The sequence below is a fragment of the Alligator sinensis genome, unplaced genomic scaffold (genome assembly GCF_000455745.1).
Source record: "Alligator sinensis unplaced genomic scaffold, ASM45574v1 scaffold857_2, whole genome shotgun sequence".
NCBI lineage: Eukaryota > Metazoa > Chordata > Crocodylia > Alligatoridae > Alligator > Alligator sinensis.
Genome location: NW_005842261.1, coordinates 1354959 through 1374296, shown reverse-complemented (window position 1 = coordinate 1374296; position 19338 = coordinate 1354959). Strand labels below are relative to the sequence as shown.

The following is a 19338-nucleotide window of genomic DNA, read 5'->3' as shown; positions in this document are numbered from 1 at the left end:
TCCCTAGAGCATCAGGTTGTCTAGCAATGTTGGAGACCATTCAGTGCAAACTAAATATTCACTGAAATTTGAGGCTGCCTAAACAAATATATTCTGCTCATATTAACTAGACAGGGCTTCCTAAGAAACTATGGTGTTTTAAAATGGTTACTGCTGCCCTCTAGCAGCTATTTTGAGATTTACCACCTGAACACCACTTATTTACTAATCTTATACATTTATTTCACTCTTATTAGGAAACTGATAGCAGATCTGGTCTAATTTCAAATCCTTCTTTTGTCCAGCAGAAATAGAAGTAAGTATGCTGGGGACACAGCTAGTGAACACAATGATCTAGCTGTCTCACAATCCTAGAAAAACCAAAACACAAACAATGTGAGAACTATGGCCACGATCACTTTAATTTTTGGTTCAACTTCCAAATTTGGTATGGAGAAGAATCTGAATTTATTTCTCATATTTTAAAGACATATTTCACAATAACACACAAAATGCAATGCAAGTAAATTACTTGTCAACCCTCTAGAAATATTGCAACAGTTATTTACAAAAGCTCAAAAAGCCACTATGTGATTTATTCCAGCATTTTTGTTTTAAGTGAAAAAGTCACCGTTCCCATAGAAACAGCCAAAATGAACTAAATATCTACGCTGGGGCATGAGGGATGCTGGAACGACTGTTTTTTATGTAAAGGAAGTAAAAAGAATGAAGTTTTGCATACTTGGAAAATGGTGCGAGTGAATGGAAACAAAATACAGTGGTTAAGCCACTCTCTCTCAGGGTGTAAAGAAAAGTAAACTTCTTAATTTGCAAAGATCTTCAATGTCTGCAAGATTTGCAAGTCTAGACCTCAAACACTGGTTTTGGAATGAGGATGAGAGTTGAGCACTGATAAGAACAAAGCAGCAGTCCCAGGCTGCTTTGTAAGGCGTACCATGTAAACAGCACGCTAGGAATCCAGCAAAAAAGTCAGAGTGACCCACGATGTCTTGATGAGTTTGCAGGAGCTCCCCAGTTCCTATCAGCTCTCCTATACAATACAGTCCATTGACAACACAAACCTGCCCGCCCACCCCATTTCTCAAACATAGCAGACTGTGTCAAGTCCAAGGTCCCCACCTTCAGTGACTTGGGCCTAAAAAATACAAAAAATTTACTTCAAACTTTGAGAGGAAGATCCTGGCTGGCTCTTCAAGTTAGGAGCAACCAGCTACCATAAGGATAAGTCTGGTCTGGGCAAGAGGCAGCACCTTTGCGGTGTAATTTAAGGCTATGGAGCTCACAGCCAAAGAGCCTAGGGTCCGTCTAACCTCACACCTTCCTCAAAGGGAGGTACATTTCTTGGCTTTTTGATATTTAAAGTCTGTACATTAAAACACAATGATAATATTCCCCCTGGGGAGAGAATTAGAAAGGATGAACCACACATGACTGAAGTCAAGTTGATTGACATAATACTAACAGATACCCAAAAACTGAAGAAACATGGTGATATGAGAACATATAGGCTAAGTACAGATACACAAAAAGCCTGTGGCTGAATAGATTCAGTCTTTACAGGTTAGTCTAAGCTGCGTAGACTGAACCGATAAGCAAGTGCACAGATGTTCACTTTTGATTCCAGAAATGCAGCCACATGCCTGCAGTGGCCCATGCCAGAAGCTAGGGGACACTAAAGCATGCCTCCCTTCTCGGCTGGAGCAAACAGCTTGGGCCAAGGCTGACCCACCCACCCTTCAAGAGGTGGTTTGCAGGGGAGGTGCAAAGTATCCTGGGATGCTGGAGGACTGAGAGTTAACTTGAACCTGAAAGGGATCTGGGACAGAAGTTCAATAAACCCATTTAACCTAAATCAGTTCAGTCTGATATTACGTCCATCCAGGTTTGTCTTAAACCAGTTTCAGCCATTTCCAAAGTGGTTTATGTGCACTGAACTTCTGTTGTGTTACAGATTTAAACCAGTTTCTGAGCACTTATACCTAGGAACCTACTAAACGTATGGCAGAAGTGGTGTGTGTGGCATCTCCTTTATTCTTTTCTGTTCCTCCACGCACCACCCCCCCAACCCCTGATTGGTGGAAAGGCTGCACTTACAAGTGCTCCTGATCAGCGAGGAGATGAAAACTGTGGTTTTAAGTGTGGCGCCACTTTTGCCTCCCACCACTGGTTGGCTGAGGGGTTCCAGCAGCCCTGATGCTTGTTGCTGACCAGTGCAGAGGCAAAAACTATTCCACGTTTAAAACCGTGGTTTTCACTTCCCTACCAATCAGGAGGGAGCAGTGGGGTCCCTCTGCTAATCAATGGTGGGGGGAGGCGAGGGGCACGTGGGAGAACATGAAAGATTAAAGGAGCTGCTGCTTACCCCACTTCCACCATGTATTTGGTAGATCCCTACGTATACCGGTTTAGGTATAATTTCTGTCCCTAGCCAGTGAGTAATCTTGTGGTTTTGTACCCCCACACATCACCAAGTACCTTCCATGTAAAATCCATTGTAAATGGAAAGTCTTAGAACTAATGGAGTCATAACACTTTTTTTTAGGTAATAACTTTTGGGAGGGTGGGAGAATTTCCCCTAACCTTCCAAATAATGCTGTGGTTTTACTTTTTCCATTGCTCTTAGGCTTGATTTGTTGCAGTAGATTCTTTGGGGGGAGATGTAAATTGTGGGTTCCCCTCCCCTTAAGGACTGTGGCAATTATGTTAGTGTTGTGTTTAGGTGTCAGAATGATACACTGGAAACAGCAGCTGAATTTTTCCACCCGCACTGTGCTTGGTCTTACTGCAAAGACCATTATCAAGCATCTCGGGAAGAGCTATTTGTGTGAACACTGTAGCACGGCTGTCAGTTCCAATACAAACCAATTTTGGCCCACGACATGAGATGGCACTTGGTCAGTTTATGAAAAGGATTATAAAACCAGGCTGCATACAATAAATGGATACTGGGTTTTGAAGGTGTAGAGGGGGATCTCTTCTAGTCCTGAGTCCCTATTTAGACATGCATCTTGCCCAAAAAGAGTGGATGCTGCTGAACTTTTTCCGTTAACTGCTTTAGTTTTTAAATGAAACCACTTTGGTTATGCTCAGGGTCCTGGTGTGTTGGTTTCTCACAGCCATTAAAATGACTGGGTTTACTGATGTGAATGGGTGTGGGAGGCAAAGTTTCAGAGTTGACACATGCAAGCCACGACAGCAGAAGCCCCTTTCTTGTTCAGCTCCCTAAGGAGCAGGAAAAAGACTACGTGACTTACCCGGCTGCATCATAACAGCCAAACCCCACTCTCATTCCAGATATTTGCAAACTATTCATAATTAAGCTTGGGGGGATGGGACGGGGGGAGGGAAGGAGAGTGCCTAGAAAATTGACTAATAAAATTTTTGAAAAATGAATGACCTAATTGCAGACAGCTTGGAAGCACAAAAGATCTAAATTCATCCAATAATGTACTTGTGGTGAAATATTCACTCTAGCTGTTATTATATGGAGTTTAATTTTTTTTGTATATGCTGACAAAATGCCTAGTGCGATGCAGAACACAGCTCTTGCCCCGGTGGACTGTCAAATTTGTAATCATATTAATAGCCAGGCTAAATGATAAATTGTTAGTTGTAGCCAGGTTTAAAACAAAATACTTCACCATTTGGTTCTTCCTTTTCCATTTGTTCGGTGCCATGCAGTGGACCTTAGTGCTTCTAATCAAGGGAATCTCAAATCAATCCAGAGAGTCACAAAATAGGAATGCAAGAATCAAAACTCTTGAAATATGTTTGAATGCAGCAGTGACAGCTCTCCTGTCTTGCTTGAATTTATATTAAAAGAAAGGGGCCCATGAGAATCAAATACCCCCTTACATATACACACACTCACCCATCCATATGCATGCATACACATGTGTATGCACACACTTTCACAATATCCACATCAAAAAGAGAAAGAAGAAAAGGAGACGAAACCATATCACAGGAACAGTGAAAATGACAACCACAGCAAAAAAAGGAAGACGCAAAGCAACATATAAGACATAAAAACTATTATACGAGTGTAAAAATCAAAGCACTAATGAAAGAGACTGGTGCAGAAAAGCAACAGAAAGAGAGCATCTTGATGGAGGATGTGACTGGAATAAAACTAAGCCACTTGCCAAGATGCATCACCTCTCAGAAATGAGTTCTGATATTAAAAAACAAAGCCACATGTAATGTTATGACAAAACTGTCTTATGTTGAAGGGGTGTATATATATGGGGGGTTGTGAGGGCAGGGTGTGGGCATAAGAGGTTTGTGGGGTTTGAGGAGCGAGTGTGGGAACCCCCTACGCTTACACTTCCTCCCATGGGAAACAGCCCCCATCGCTGGTGGTTGCAGTAGCAAGGGGTGGGCCCTTGGGGTGCTCATGGCCCTTTTAGGTGCTGCTGCCCAGCAGCGTGCAGCTCCAGCCAGTTCCAGGAGCTGCACGTGGCAGCAAGGAGCAAAGCCTGGCCTCCTGCCTCTATTGCATAGGGCTCACGTGCAGCTCCCAGGCTCGCACACCCCCACCAGAGGGAAATCCCACATAATGGAGCTGGCTGCCTTGCCTTCTCCCTGCCACCACGTACAGCTCATGGGACCCTGCTGGAAGTGGTGGGTGACCCTGCTGGAAGTGGTGGGTAGCCCTGCCCTCTGCTTCCTGGTGGAGTCTCAGCAGCTCCACGTGGTGGCAACACATGTCCTGAAAAATTCTATTTGCACAACCAGCAATACCTGTTAGTATTAATAAAATTCATTTCAGTTGTCCAAGATGCAAAATAAATGAGATACTTGGCTTCAAAAATGTTTCTGCTGGAAAATCAGATTGACTAGACAGAACTTAAAATATTCCCAGAAATTCTAAGTAAAGGGAAAGAAACCTATAGGTAAACGGCGGGTTTCAGCAGTGAGAAAAAGAAAAGTCTGGCCCTATGTAGGTACCCACACAAGTGTGCAGTTCACGAGTTAGGAGACCTGTACATTTATGAACTCACAAGGTATGTCCAGGCAGTTTCTACAAGCTAGACAAGGTTAGGTTGGGCCTCTCAGCTTTAACAGAGGCTAAGGGAGGAACAGCAGGGGTGATGGCTAAAAAATGGTATTTAGAGGTTTGCTTTTGGGAATTGGCTTGTAGGTGTAGTAGATACTGCATTAGAACAGTAGTCCAGGACAACAGCAAGGGTTAACTGATTTCTAAAAGTCTGTTTGTGACAGTTTCCTTCAAGGCCCACTGTGTCTGACACAGGCAAGTAGCAAGCAGACAGCCAGGCTGGGAAATTGAAGACATGTACCAAACTCTTCCATAACATGAGATAAGGTGGCATTAAGTCACAGTGCCAACATGCAGAGCCCTTGGGATTTCCAGTTTTCTTTAAAAAGATCAAATTAGGAAAAACCACTAAAAGCCCAAATTACGATGTGTGCATGTGATAGTTTTGTGAAACAGAGAAATATGCTGACAAGACAGAATGTAGGCAGTGTGACAACCGCAGGAAAACCAATCAATGATGCTCAGAGATGAAGAGTCATCAGCAGGGATCCTGGTTTTCCCGGATAAAAAAATCACATTCTCTGATAAAAGCCCCAAAATCCATAATTAAAATGAAAGGCTCCTCACTCCCCGCACAGACCCACATGCCCCTCACTCCCACCCTCCCAGCTCCCTGGCCCTACTCATGCCCCTCACTCCCCCCCACAGCCCTGCTGGTACCCCTTGCCCCCCACAGTCCTCTGCTGGAGGGGGACCCCAGCTGCCAGGGCTATGGGGCCAAGGACCTGAGTCCACAGTCCCCTGCCCCTGGCAGGAGGCAGCAGCTGCTGCTGCAGCCAAGCAGACCCCAGCTTCCACTCTCCTGTCCTATTGCACTTCTGAGATTTCAGAACTTTTCTCTTACGCGTCTAGAAGGGATAAAAGGAATCAAAACTCGTGGAAGAGATCACATCTCTTATTAGACGAATTAGATATTTGCAAACAAATTATTTTATTTATTTGCAAGCTTCCTGGTACACTCAAACTTCATCAGGCATAGGAGAGAGCAGAGATTGTAAAAGTTCTCCCAGGTAGAAATAAAAATTCATATTTCACAGGAGAGCTGAAGGTGTGATAAAGTCTCCTGTTTGGAATAGTTCATTATGTCCTGGTTAGGCACAGAGAAAGGTTGAAAAAAATATTTTTATCTCGAAGTTGCCTGCTGGCAAGCAAGATGTAGAAGTATATTTCCTTCAGGTTATGTTTCATATTTTCTAAAAGGAATAGAAACCTTTACCAGATATATTCCTCCTCCTAAGAGAAAACCCCAGTGAACGGGGCATGAATCTGAAAGACCCAAGGTCAAGTTTCTGCTTTGTCAAAGACTCATCAGGAATCTGATCTTGAGTCCTAATGCCCCCAAATGACCATCAGGCTCCTGGCTATTCTGGAATGGGTGTCCTTTCTGCGGCAGCCTTTCCAAACAACTGTGGGAGCAATGCCTTGACTGAAGTCTCTCATATCTCAGAGGAGAGTCCTACCCACACCTCTGTTTCTCCATTACCCAATTAATATTCAAATTATTTAAACAATATGAAAGCAGTTTGCTTTCTCTCCACCCAATTTAAACCAGAAATTCCATTGACAGCTAAGAAAACCTATGCAAATTAAAGAAGGTTTCATTGAGACTGGTACCTTCCCACAAAAAGTTTTGGTTTCAGCCAGCAGGCATTTTCTGACATAGTGTTTAACTGACTCTCAACTGGCTCTATGAAGAGAAGGGAAGCAGAACCGCCAGCAAATGAAAAGCCACATGAAGAAACAAGTTTTCACCCTGAAAGAAGCAGTGGCAATTTTGTGATTGTGCTTTGGACAACAAATTGGCACTCCCATTTAAAGTTCTTGATGCTTTACGAACTTTGAGTTTGACATTTTTTGATTCAGTAGGTAAGCACACTTTCTCTTTAACTGTTCTGGACAAAATGCTCAGCTAGAAACAGAGAGTGATATAAAATAGTGCAGCTGTAAAGAACCCTTGATACTTCTTGGTAGGACTAAATGTATTAACTTTAGTGCCCCGGATAAACATGGCTCTACCCAGCCAAGTTTCAACCCACTGCAGTGTTCTTTACGGCTTGCTAGAAATGGTTCTGCAGCACTCACTGCTGGACGCTGTTAAACCAGCGACTGCTGCATCTCATTGAAGAAGGGGCTGCATTTCAGTAGCAGAATGAGTAAAAATGAAGGGATTGAAAAAGCTAAATTAGTTCATTTCGATAAAATGCTTGAAGTTGTATCATAAGAGCTACAGAAATGCACCCTACAATATTACTTTATCTTAGTACTGCGGCATTTAAAATGACCGCAAGAGGGCACCAACCACACGGTTATTCTCCTTTTCGCTGCAGCCCATTCTGTTTAGGCCGTGGTAACTTTATCTAAGCTTGTAGTTGGCCAACAAATAACTTTTAACAGACGTATGAAGAGGAGAGAAGGGGGTCTCACTTCAGTGATAATGTCTGTGCATATCAATTTTGTGCACGCTTCTTCGTTATAGCTCCACGTACTGTGTGTAACGGTTGATGGATTCCCTATTACCCAGAATTGGTAAGTGATTGTGGATTGATTAAAGTACACTGTCATGGATTTAAGGCAAAGACACTACCATTTTTTTTTAATTAACTGAATTAAGCCAGAGAGGCTGGTAAAGCACCTCACTCAAGCTTTGTGGATCTAACATCCACAGTATCTAAAGCTGTTTCTATTTCACATATAATAGTGACAGGAGAAAAAAAAAAACAGGTAAGGTAGGAAGTCTTCAAGTGAGGCTTGCCCTTGGTCACTGGTACTTTCCATTAGATGTACAATAGGATCCCAAGTCTGAACACGGCCCTCAGTAGTACAGGAATATCAGGTATTCTTAAGGCAAGGGGTTTTGTTTCATTTTCTTTTATATGATATATTTTTATTGGGCCAACTGTATAGTTGGGAGAGATTTTAGACAAGCTTCAGGGCACTCTGACTGCACTGTGTGGGTGGCTAGGTAGCTTTCCTGCTTAGACTGGCACGCTTTAAAATCAACTGAAAGCTTTACATTTTCAGAAGCTCTCTGAAAAACCCACCCCAGTATGAATATGAATCCAGTAACTGCATTCAGGACTGCTCACTGGCACATGTGCATAGAGTCCTTTCCACATGCAGGGCAAGGTTACTAGCCCAAGAAATTAATTTTTACTGATAAGATGCTCTTTATTTTTTTGTATTTATTTATTTAACTAACCTAGGTTTTGGGGGGCTTGTTTTTTTTTTTTTCCTTGGGGGGGGGTTGTTTTTACTGACTTGTATTTGTACTTTCAGTAAAAAAAAAAAAAAGATTCTTGGCTTAGCAGACCTGTGCAACTTCAGCAGTGTTTTACACCCTCCTACCCCCACCACAGGGGTCCCCTACTCACCCCATATCCTGACACCCCTGGCTATACCCTGCACCATGCTGCCTTACACAGCCCACTCCCAGGCCTGACCCCTGTCAGCCCCACTTCCCCTGTTCTTGCATGGACCCCTACTGCCTCCCCCACTCCTGGGCCTCAGCTCTCCCCAGCTGCCCCCCTGCCCCGCTACCTTCAATGCAAGCAGCTGTTAAGAGGCAGGGGACAAGCATATGGACCCAGGGGCTGCACACAGCTAAAGGAGGAGTCGTTGGTAAGCAAAGCCCTGACCAGACTTCATGCAGTGCGTGCAGGGTGCCGTGCCTGCACTCATACAGAAGGTGGCCGTGCTGCGCTCTGTCCGTCTTTCAACACTGCTCCAGCTTTTTCCCTAGAACAGTTTAAAGCAGCAGCGGTGCCATGTTTTTATAAAGGGCAATTTTTTTTTTTAGGGGGTTTTACAGACTGGTATTTTTAAGGTGGATTTTACAGTGTCCATAAGTTTACAGACAGCTAGCAACCCTGAGGCAGGGGCAAGTAACTCAATTGTGGTTGGAGAAATTAGGAAGGCTTTGGGTGGGGGGGGGGTACCCCTCACCTGTACAGTTCAGAAATGGAGCCTACACCCAGGCCTGACCCCCATTGGCCCCACTTCCCCTGGAAGCTTTCTTGGAAGCCTCCCCCCGAATATATCATTCACTTATACAGTGTCCAAAGCACCAAAGTGACGCCGATGTGGATGGGGGGTAGAGGAATCCACAGACTAATCTGGTGCAAGCTTCCTCCTTGGGTCCCATGGAGGCAGACAGGGCTCACGGTCACATAAGATATCAGAACCAGGGGGGGCACTGAATTTAAGTCTCCCACTTTCCAGGCTAACACCTGTAGCACTAAGCCACCCTTCCTCCCTGTGCCCCTTCCCACAAGACCGGCTGGACTCTATTACAGTGTTGTTTTGACCACTGAATTATTTTACATCCAAACTGACTGTCCTTACAAAGCGAGTGCACGATCTTAGCCTGTCTACACTGCAGCTTGCAATGTGCCATGGACAGCCAGGTTAGCTTATGAAGTGAGCTGGCTCAGGTCCCAGAAACAGTCCAGCAGCAGAGCGCTTAACATGAACTAATTCACCCTGCAAAGTCAAGAAACCCCCCGAACCTCATGCTGCCATGAGTAGACTGCTTTCAGTACCCAGGCTCACTCAGGTCTCTCTACCCTACGTTTCATTATGCAGCATAGACAAACCCTCGGGGACTGACATTCACTCTGTCTAAGACTCCCTAGGACAGCTGTGTCCTACTCAAACTTTGAGCTGCCAGATCTCAGTGGCTGGGGTCAGGACCTCTTGGCAGAAAGGCCTTTGTCTCTGGAGTTTCCTATTGTCAGAGAGAAAGACATGCCCAGGATCTTTTGCTTTTAAAAAGGTGCTTGAAATACCCATCTTTTCTCTAATAAAAGCAGCTACAGTCTAGCTCAGGGAAATTTCTCACAAGGACACCCTATTTGAGTGCACAACATCACTACAGACACCCACCAGAATAAGCATCTGAGCATGTAAGACACTTTACGGGATCATCATATAGATATTATGGTGAAAGAAGCAGAAATCAGCAGTGACATACTAAGATTCTTGTACTGCCGTGTGCATACACAATAGGAGTTCCATTGCATCATCTGCTAGCTCGTGCACACTCATTTCTAATCACCCTCTAAAGCACCTTCTTGCTATAGGGGCTACATACACAGTCTCTGACACATATATAGTGTCAGCAGCCAGCCAAAATGCTTTCATTCACTGAATTGTCATTAAAATTGGTTCATATTACACTGGGGTAAGTTGTGCAATATATTCAAATCCAACTCAAGACATCACAACCTGAAACAAACAGCATCTCGTCTCTTCCTTGGAAGCATTCCTCTAACAATGAGAGTCATTTCCACAGAACCGCCCTGACTCGTCTTGGTATATGTGGATTCCTAGTTAACTTGGGGAATTGCTGCCCTATCAAAAATACACTCTGTTCTGTTTAAAAACCAAAGGCTTTAATCTATCTTACATCTAAACCTTCAGGATGCAAGGAAATGGATGGAGAAGGGTGCATATTCCTGGAAAGAAGTTTATCCCCTGGCTAGGAGAGCAAAATATAGTGTAAAAAAAAAAAAGAAAAAGCCCAATGATCAGAAAACACCTCGATAATAAAGGAGCACATTAATGAGCATATAAATCCATCCTATAAATCACTAAATATCCTGCTATTCCCACATGCCTTTTCAGACCCCAGTGCTATTCCAACACCTCCCCATTCTCTCCGTGTATGTAGCCCTATTTCACCAGTTCTAAGCAAAGAAACTTCTCAGGCATTTTGCAATGGACAGAAAGGTATAATTAATGCTAACTGTGTAAGTGGAAAAGCAATGACAAAGACCCCTACCTGCTGTCAAAGTACTGATCTCTCAGATCCAGGAGAGATGCTCGGGCACCTGCCTGCCATATTTTCAGTCATGTTCATACCCATCAGTTAACTTGCTTTCACAGCATCTGTCCAGCTTTCCTTTCACTAAGTCAAGAATCGAACGTCACAGGCCCTCTGGGGTCCAAGCGCCTACACAGCTCTTCGCATGGGACACAAACCCTCCCTGCATTGGAGCAGGCAAGTTCAGAGCTCTTTATTACGTCTCTCCCTGCCAGACGCACACGAGACTCTCCTCCAAGCAATGCAATAGGGCAGAGATGCTAAACCTCTGGCCTGTGCGCCAAATCAGGCCCCTGGTGCCAGGTCATCTCACCCAATGGGTTCCCCACAGGTCTGTAAAGAGCCCTACCGGCTACGGCCTTGCACACTGTACGATGCTTGCATGGCTGTACAAGGGGTTGGGCAGGGGTGGCACAGGGCCCAATCCAACCACATGAGGCACCCCAGGGCCTCCAAGCCCAATCCTGGTGGATGAGACCAGACAGAGGCAATGCAGAGCTCCAGGACTCAATCTGGTGTGCAGGGTCCAAACCAGCCCACAAACCAGCCTTGCACCACTCATCTGGTCCATGGGACCAAAAGGTTGAATGCCACTAAAATAGAGTAAAGAAAATGTATTTTATTCTGTTGACAATTAGGAAGCTGCTCAATAGAGCAATTCTCTTATTACCCCTGAGGTTTGGCTGTTTAGTTTAATGCCCCATTTAAGTGATTGCTACTTGTCCATTCCTCTTGGTATCTTCCCACAAATCAGCAACCACATTAAGACCCTCCTCAGAAATGTGTTCATACAGAGCCTCCTAAAGAGACACTAAAGGCAATTAAAGAAAAACTGCACAAGACTTTTTTCTTTTTTACTATTGTATGTCAGCAGACCTAGGAGGACTCCTAGGAACATCAGAGGGTCTAGGCTAGCCATTCTCACCCCATCCCTAGGAAACAGATCCCAGGGAAAAGCACTCTGACAATACATCATGTCCACTCACAGCCAGAAAAGGTCTGGTCTACTGTCTAAAATGAAAATGTATTAAAACCTCATTGGTTTCTCAGGTAGCTTGAAACAATATTCTCTAGAAATATTCTCTACAATAAAATCCTTATTCTACCTTATAGAAAAGAATGACATGTCGGTGGCACTTAGAAATACCCTTATGTATTTGGGGCCTTGTCTTACATTTTTGTAATGATTTGGTTCTGTCTTTCCACCACAAACTGTTTTCCTTCCATGTTTCCTAGACTTTATTAAAAAAATCTTCCTTTTGTAAATGCCTTATCTGCAAGTCGGAAAGCAATGACTTGTGTTTCTTCATTTCATTCATTTCACAACATCCTCTGGTCGACAAGAATTGTTTAAAACTAAAACAACTGGGGCTTTGAGCAGGAGGGAAGAAGATCATACATTCAATGAGGATGACGGAGCAAGTGCCTTACACGTTCACATCATAAAACTACGCAGAAACTATGCACAAAGTAAAAGCACAAGTGTGTATCTACCTGTCCCTCCTTTGTGTACTTAGGGTGGATAACAAGTAACTTAACATTTCAGCTCGCCGCCTGGGAGACCAGGATATACCATAAGAAATAATACATCTATGGACTTAAACTGGTGGAAAACCGAAGTAGGCAAACAAAGAGAAGCTGGCCTGTAGTCTTTAAAAAAAAAGCAGTAGAGAAAATCAACAGCGCATCACATAAAAGGCATGGCTCACCACAGCGATCCCTGACAACCAGATTACGGCCTTCTTTCAGATGTATAGTCAGTAGGTAAGCAAAGGGACTAGGAAGGTTACTCAAATAATCACTTCCTTCCTCAAGCGACTGTAAAAGGAAAAAAAAAGAAAAAGAAAAAAAAAAAGTCATCAGTTTCACTTCCTATAAAGTACCAATGTAAACAGATGCTTTCTAGTTCTGCAGAGACGCGATTCACAGGCCTCATTTCCTGCTCTTGTGCTGTGGCAACCCTAATTATGCAGTTTTTGGAGAAAAAATACCTCCTCTCATGTAAGAGGAACTGATTTTCTTTGTTTCAATAAGAACCATCACAGCTGTAATAGCATCACCAGCACACATACACAGTAGAGAAAAGGTATAATAAAGGTTGGGTCATGAAACAAGAGTGACCCGTTACAGTGAAGAATACATTGTACAGTGGTTGCTTCTAGTAAGTTGTCCAAGTCTGTATCAATCTGATTTTATTAAATCTATTAACAGCTTTCATTTCCAAGTAGCATTCAATGAATCATGTTTCTCTGGACTTCCTGTCTTGCAGTTGTGAAGTATATAGCATAATGCAAACCTAATCACAGTTAAAAGACTCTAGATGCTATCAGCACTCAGGTGATCTTCATCTTCTCACTTAAAACATCCACTGATATCACTGTTAAAGATAATGGGGCATGAAGAACCAGTATGCTAAATGTGATAATTCCAGACCTGAATTCAAAGTTTACAAATGTACTTCACACCTGTGAAGAAGTGTCAAAATTACCCTTGTCTTTTTGATACAGTCCCCGCGCTTTATAAGCCAAACTGTTTTAGACCTGTTGGAGGTCATACAGCCCAGAAAATGTTTGATGTCACTCTTGATCACTTAAGACCATAAAATATTTCAATACAATGACTATTTCACATGCAAGTTATTTTCCTGTTTGCCTTCCATCCATTTTCTCAGACCCTTAAAAGTAACTGAACACTTAGTTTATTGCTTTTCATTAATCACTGATATGACGCTTTTGCTTTGTCCAAGTTATTAAGCAGTTTGGTCAGGGCTGGATTAGCCCTTTAGTGGGCCATATGCAAACAAATTCATGGGCCCCAGGCTGGTTGAGACCCTGCCCCCCCTCCTCCCCTCCCCAGCCTGGCCCTACCACCTGCGGGGAGTAGGGCTAGGAGTCACTGCTAGGAAGCAGCCACGGTGGCAGCAAGGCCAAGGGAGGGGAGGGAAAGGGAAGGCAAGTAGATGGGGCCATGCCACCGCCATGAAAAGGACTAGGTCGTCCTGTAGCTTAGGGCCCTAGGCATGTGACTAATTTGCCTATGTGTAAATCCAGCCCTGATTTGGTACAGATGTATTTTTTTCCTGGGTGATTAACTTTGAAGGCTCTTTCATCTAGCATTCTTCAGTATATCAAAACTGTGGTGGGGATGCAAAATATGCATATTATCATTAAAATGTGTTTTCTACAATGTTTTTGTCCTTTTGACATGTTTTGGTCTTACATCACGTCCATCCCAAAGATCGGGACTGTAGCATTTCCTACATCTATAAAGGGCAAAGAATTTGAATCTAAAATTTAATTTAAGGAGATTCTCTGAGAGAACTGAAAAGTCAGAACACGTTAAACTGACACTTACATTTTGCTCATCAAAAAGTTGAGAGGCTGTTGAAGATTCCAGGTCCGTGAATTCACACGGGTCCTGTAAAATTTTAAAGAAAAAAAATAAAACAATGAGAAATTAATATGACCGCCTCATCCATCCATGTCCTCAGGTGCTTGCCATTCTATGAAATAAAAGTTTACCAGATCTATATCTATATCTATATCGAGAGAGAGAGAGAGAGAGAGAGAGAGAGAGAGAGAGATCTATATAGATATATACATCTGCTACATTGTTGTAATATATATAATATATGCTATATGACATACATAATATTATACATGTATATTAATTAACACATCCTTAAAACTAAATAGTTTTGCATCTTTCCTAGAAGTTCCAGCAACTGGTCTGGAAATCAAAAATATCAAACAGACGCACAAGCTGCTTAAGTTAGAGTGGAAATAAGTTTGCCTAATTAGCGCTTGTCAGGAAGTGTCCACAAAATAAATTTCCTTCTATTGAAATGAGTTGGAAAACCCATCCAACTTCAAATGTGAGACTCTTTATGTGGAATTTTCACGTAGGCAAAAAAATCTCAGGGGAAAATCACGTAATGATATCTGTCTGCCTAAACTTACAAAGTGTTTCTTTGGATCCTAAGCATGGGAGCAACTAAATTACTCTAGAACAGTAGTTCTCAATCTCTTTAAACTTAAGCTCCCCCTCTTTAAGCTCAAGGCAGCCCTTGGAAAATGGCAGCTCTTAGTTTTCACTTGCTTTTTGACCACAGAAAAATGATAAAGCAATTTAATTCTATTGCAAAGAATGCGGAAAGTCCACGACAGGTCAGAACGCTCTTGAATGAATTCCTATTGGAAATCTCTGGGTTCATCTTGTGAATCATATTTGCCCACCTAACAGAGACAACGCTGGGTGGCATCCGGACTGCGTGGCTAACGTGGCGTGGCTGCAGCAAGCGCTCCGACTGAGAATCACTGCTCTAGGTCTTCTAACAAGTCCAAAGAGTGCTGACGGCCCCGCCACAGCTCCCAGGATCAAAACTTCCCCTGTATCCTCTCAACCATTTTCCCCACAAGCATTTGTCTTATAAAATCCTGTGTACCTACAAAATATGAACCACTTTAACTATCTGGTGTATCTATTGTTATACTTAAACATGTTGCAAACACTCTAGCATGGACACAATTCTGCTTTACCAGAATATATTGCCTCATACAGACAAGAATAAATAATGTCAGTCTAAGTCACTTTTGCACAGATGTAACTATGTTCGCCCAAGAAGTTGATCTGTTCCACTGAATTTTTTAGGAGTGGTTATGCTCCAGTAAAAATAAATAAATAAATAAAAGATCAGCTGTTAAATTTCAAACTCGGCAGATACTGGGCAAAACTTCTCAACGGCAGAAGAGGAGAATGCAGATTGTTGCCAAGTTAAAAACAGACTGAAAAATCCTTTGTTAAGAAAAGAAAAAATCAGGGGAAAGGCAGGGGGGAAAACACTGCCTTTGTACTTCACCATTTTCTATAATAATAGAACAGCCTGGACCTTCTGCTCACGTAGGAAGAGAGATGGCACAGGAGAAAGCCCAGGTCACATTGTCTGCACCAACAGCCTCCATTCTGTCTTCTAGGAGCGTACCAGGCACCGACCCACAGACAAGCTCTCTGGAAGGATAAAAGAGGACCTGCAGGCCAGACTACCCCTGGCCACTGGTACCCTCCTGTGCTCAGACTTCTGCATGGCAGAGGAAGAGAGATTGGGAACAGCGCTAGCGGACAGCCTCAGGGTGTCTTCATGGCCCAATTCCCCAGTTAGGCACTATGGCCCTGATGTGGGTGGGTAGAGAGGACTTCTCTGCAGTGGCTTCTGGAGCTCACAGAAGCAATATAGACATATTTTATGTTTATATTTACAAATGTAATCCCTCTTTTTCATTTTTACTCCTCCTCAAAAATATAAAATATACTAAGTTGAAAGAAATATGGTAATACAACATTACAACTGAGATTTTCTTGGTGTGATAAGCAGAAATGATTAAGTTTTAGTTCCCCCTGGGCATGTCTACATGTGCGCATTTACTGCACGGTAACTGAAATGACTGCACATTATGGGCACACATCTACACATATAGGCTCGTACTGCACAGTAAATATGGTGACATGCCAACTTGAGTGTAAATTTGATACTTGCATCAATTAGTTACTGCACAGTAATGCATGTGTAGACGTCTTACTTCACAGTAAGACAGTGTGTGTGGACTGACTTGGGACTAAAGTTAGTCCCAAGTCAGTCCACACACAGAGTTAATGCCCTTTAACACCTGCACATGTAGACGCTGGCCTATTCCCACTTACTGTGCAGTAAATTTAAGCCAGTGTAAATGCACATGTAGACATGCCCACAGAAACCCTAACTTGGCCACATGGCAAACATGGATTAAAGGCAGAGAAAAATCACCATCTTATACTGCAACATAATAGGTTCCATATATAAACCTCTGAGCTGGAATCCTGACTTGGACCTTCCTGACTAGCTTGCATAACAAGTCAATCCAGGGTACTAAAAAGGCTTCCAAGAAATTTCCTTCAGACACCAACAGCCATATTCACAGAAGTCTCTCCCAACAAATTGTTTTAAACTACATAAAAAGCAGGATCAAAGAATAGTGGAGAAGAGGGAAGGGTGAGAAAGGAAACTGCTGCTTTCCTACTTTTTATGTTAAACCAAGCGCCCTCCAATGATTATTTCTACCTTTGTTTGCGTATTGCATATTTTCCATTCTATGCCAACCATTAGAACACATTTCTACAGAATTTTTTAGATAATGAAAATAGATTTCATTTGATTTCTGTACAACATAAAATGCATTGCTATTATTCTGAGAAATACAGATCTCACAAAGGTCCCTGAAAGTCCATCATAGCATAGCTAAAGCAAAGCATTAAAACTTTGTTGTTCTAAATAACTACACTGCAGTCAAAGAAGTTTCGACGCTTAAACTGGAGGAGCATCATGAGGCTCATGTCCATGGTACAGAGAATTAAGAGCATCTAGACATGGACTTCATGTGCAAAATTAATAGATATAGCAAGCTGAATCCATCTCAGGGAAAGTTCCTATGGATCAGGAGGAATTTTGACCTAATAAGGTTTGCAGAATTTGACCTCTTATACTTGCATAAAAAAATAAAATAAAATCAGCATCATATAGTTATTTTTTCCCCTGTCGCTCTCCTTGTAAACCAGAACACAGTGTACTGCCTAATTCTTAGATGCTAAACCCTGCCATATTTTATACTAATGTCCATTCACAGTAACTCCACTGAAAGAACAGGAGTTATTACAGTTAGCACTGGTGGGAATACCACTATAATGCAGTCCTTTATTTTGCTTCATTTACCTTTCTAAAGTATAACTTTACTTTAAAAAGGGTAACAAAACAAAACTTACAGACAAAGCCGTTCTTTTAGCCATTCAGTGGTAAATTTTGAATGGCACAAAAGGAGAGCTAAAAGTGTTTGTTCTATTATAGTCTTTAAGTTTATAGAAATTCAAAAGTTTTTTTTCAGTCCTAGCTCATGGTGCCATTGATAATTAGTCAAGACAGGGAATCATAGAACAGGCAAGTAGTGTTGTTCATACTACCGTGCATCAGCCATGGAAATAGTACACCTGTATGAATAGGAAGATTTCGATCCAGCTTTAGATCTGGCCACTTTGGATGCCAGGAATCAATCCAGAGCTCCGGACCGGGTTCCTGCTTCGATCCGGCCGAAGCAGCTCCGAAGCTTCAGAGCCGCCTCAGAGATATGGCCATAGGGTATAATGGGGAAATCAATTAAATATATATAACTTTGTTGTTTTTTGTCTTATTTGGATGAAACTTGCAGGAGTCATAGCTCCTTTTGAGTGAATGGAACATGCCAAGTTTCAAGAAGATCGGTACAGGAGTTTGGAAGGAACTGCACCCCAAATTCCTAAAAGCAAAACTCATGTCACGTGTGTGTGTTACATGACAAGGGGGTGAAAACTGCTGGGGTGGTGGCCCTTGGTGAGGCCACAAAGCCTGCCAAGTTTCAAGAAGATCAGTGCAGGGGTTTGGGAGGAACTGCACCTCAAGCTGTGGACAAGCAAAACTCGTGCCATGGGTGACACTGTGTGCGTTAAGGCACAGCAGGGTGCAAGCTGCAGGGATGGTAGCCCCTGCTGCAGCCATGAAGCCTGCCAGCTGTCGAGGAGATAGGTGCAGGGGGTTCTGGGGCTGCTGACAGGCAAAACTCATGACATGGGTACTTGTGCAACTGTCTGTCTGGGGGCAGTTGATTGTCTGTATTGATTATTTCCTCTCATTAGTTTGTGGTTTTGTAGGTGTTAATCATTGCTCATTAACTTATTAACTTGGCAGGCTTTGTGGCCTGAGCAGGGCCCACCACCCCTGCAGTTTTCAGCCTGCTGCGCTTTAGCACACACAGGGTCATCTATGTCTCGAGTTTTGCCTGTCAACAGCTTGTCGTGCAGTTACCCCCAAACACCTAAACCGACCTTCTTGAAACTTGGCATGCTTCATGCTCTCAGCAGAGGCCGTAGAACCGATAGTGGTTCCCTAAAATGAAGCCTTCGCCTTCCCCTAATAGCCTCACCCAAACCCCTGCAAGTTTCATCCAAATCAGACAAAATATTTATACATATACATATACATATATATATATATATATATAGATAGATAGATAGATAGATAGATAGATAGATAGACAGACAGACAGACACACACACATAATATATATATACATATATATATATACACACATATACACACACACATACATACACACACACACACATACATATATTTTACACACACACACACATATATATACATATATTTTACACACACACACATATACACACAAAATATATATATATATATACACACATACATACATATATATTTTACACACACACATATACACACAAAATATATATATATATATACACACATACATACATATATATTTTACACACACACATATACACACAAAATATATATATATATATACACACATACATACATATATATTTTACACACACACATATACACACAAAATATATATATATA

At 42.5% G+C, this 19338-nt stretch overlaps 1 protein-coding gene across 1 annotated transcript in view; it reads right to left on the bottom strand.

Annotated features, from left to right (window-relative positions):
* The window catches only part of MCTP2 (multiple C2 and transmembrane domain containing 2), a 173000-nt gene that overhangs the window by 112030 nt on the left and 41632 nt on the right, over positions 1 to 19338 (bottom strand). Inside the window, exons 4-5 of the mRNA XM_006027694.3 lie at positions 14235 to 14297; positions 12590 to 12698 (exon numbers count right to left, since the gene is read on the bottom strand). Coding sequence (XP_006027756.2) covers positions 12590 to 12698; positions 14235 to 14297 — 172 coding nt within the window. The remainder of the gene's footprint in view (positions 1 to 12589; positions 12699 to 14234; positions 14298 to 19338) is intronic.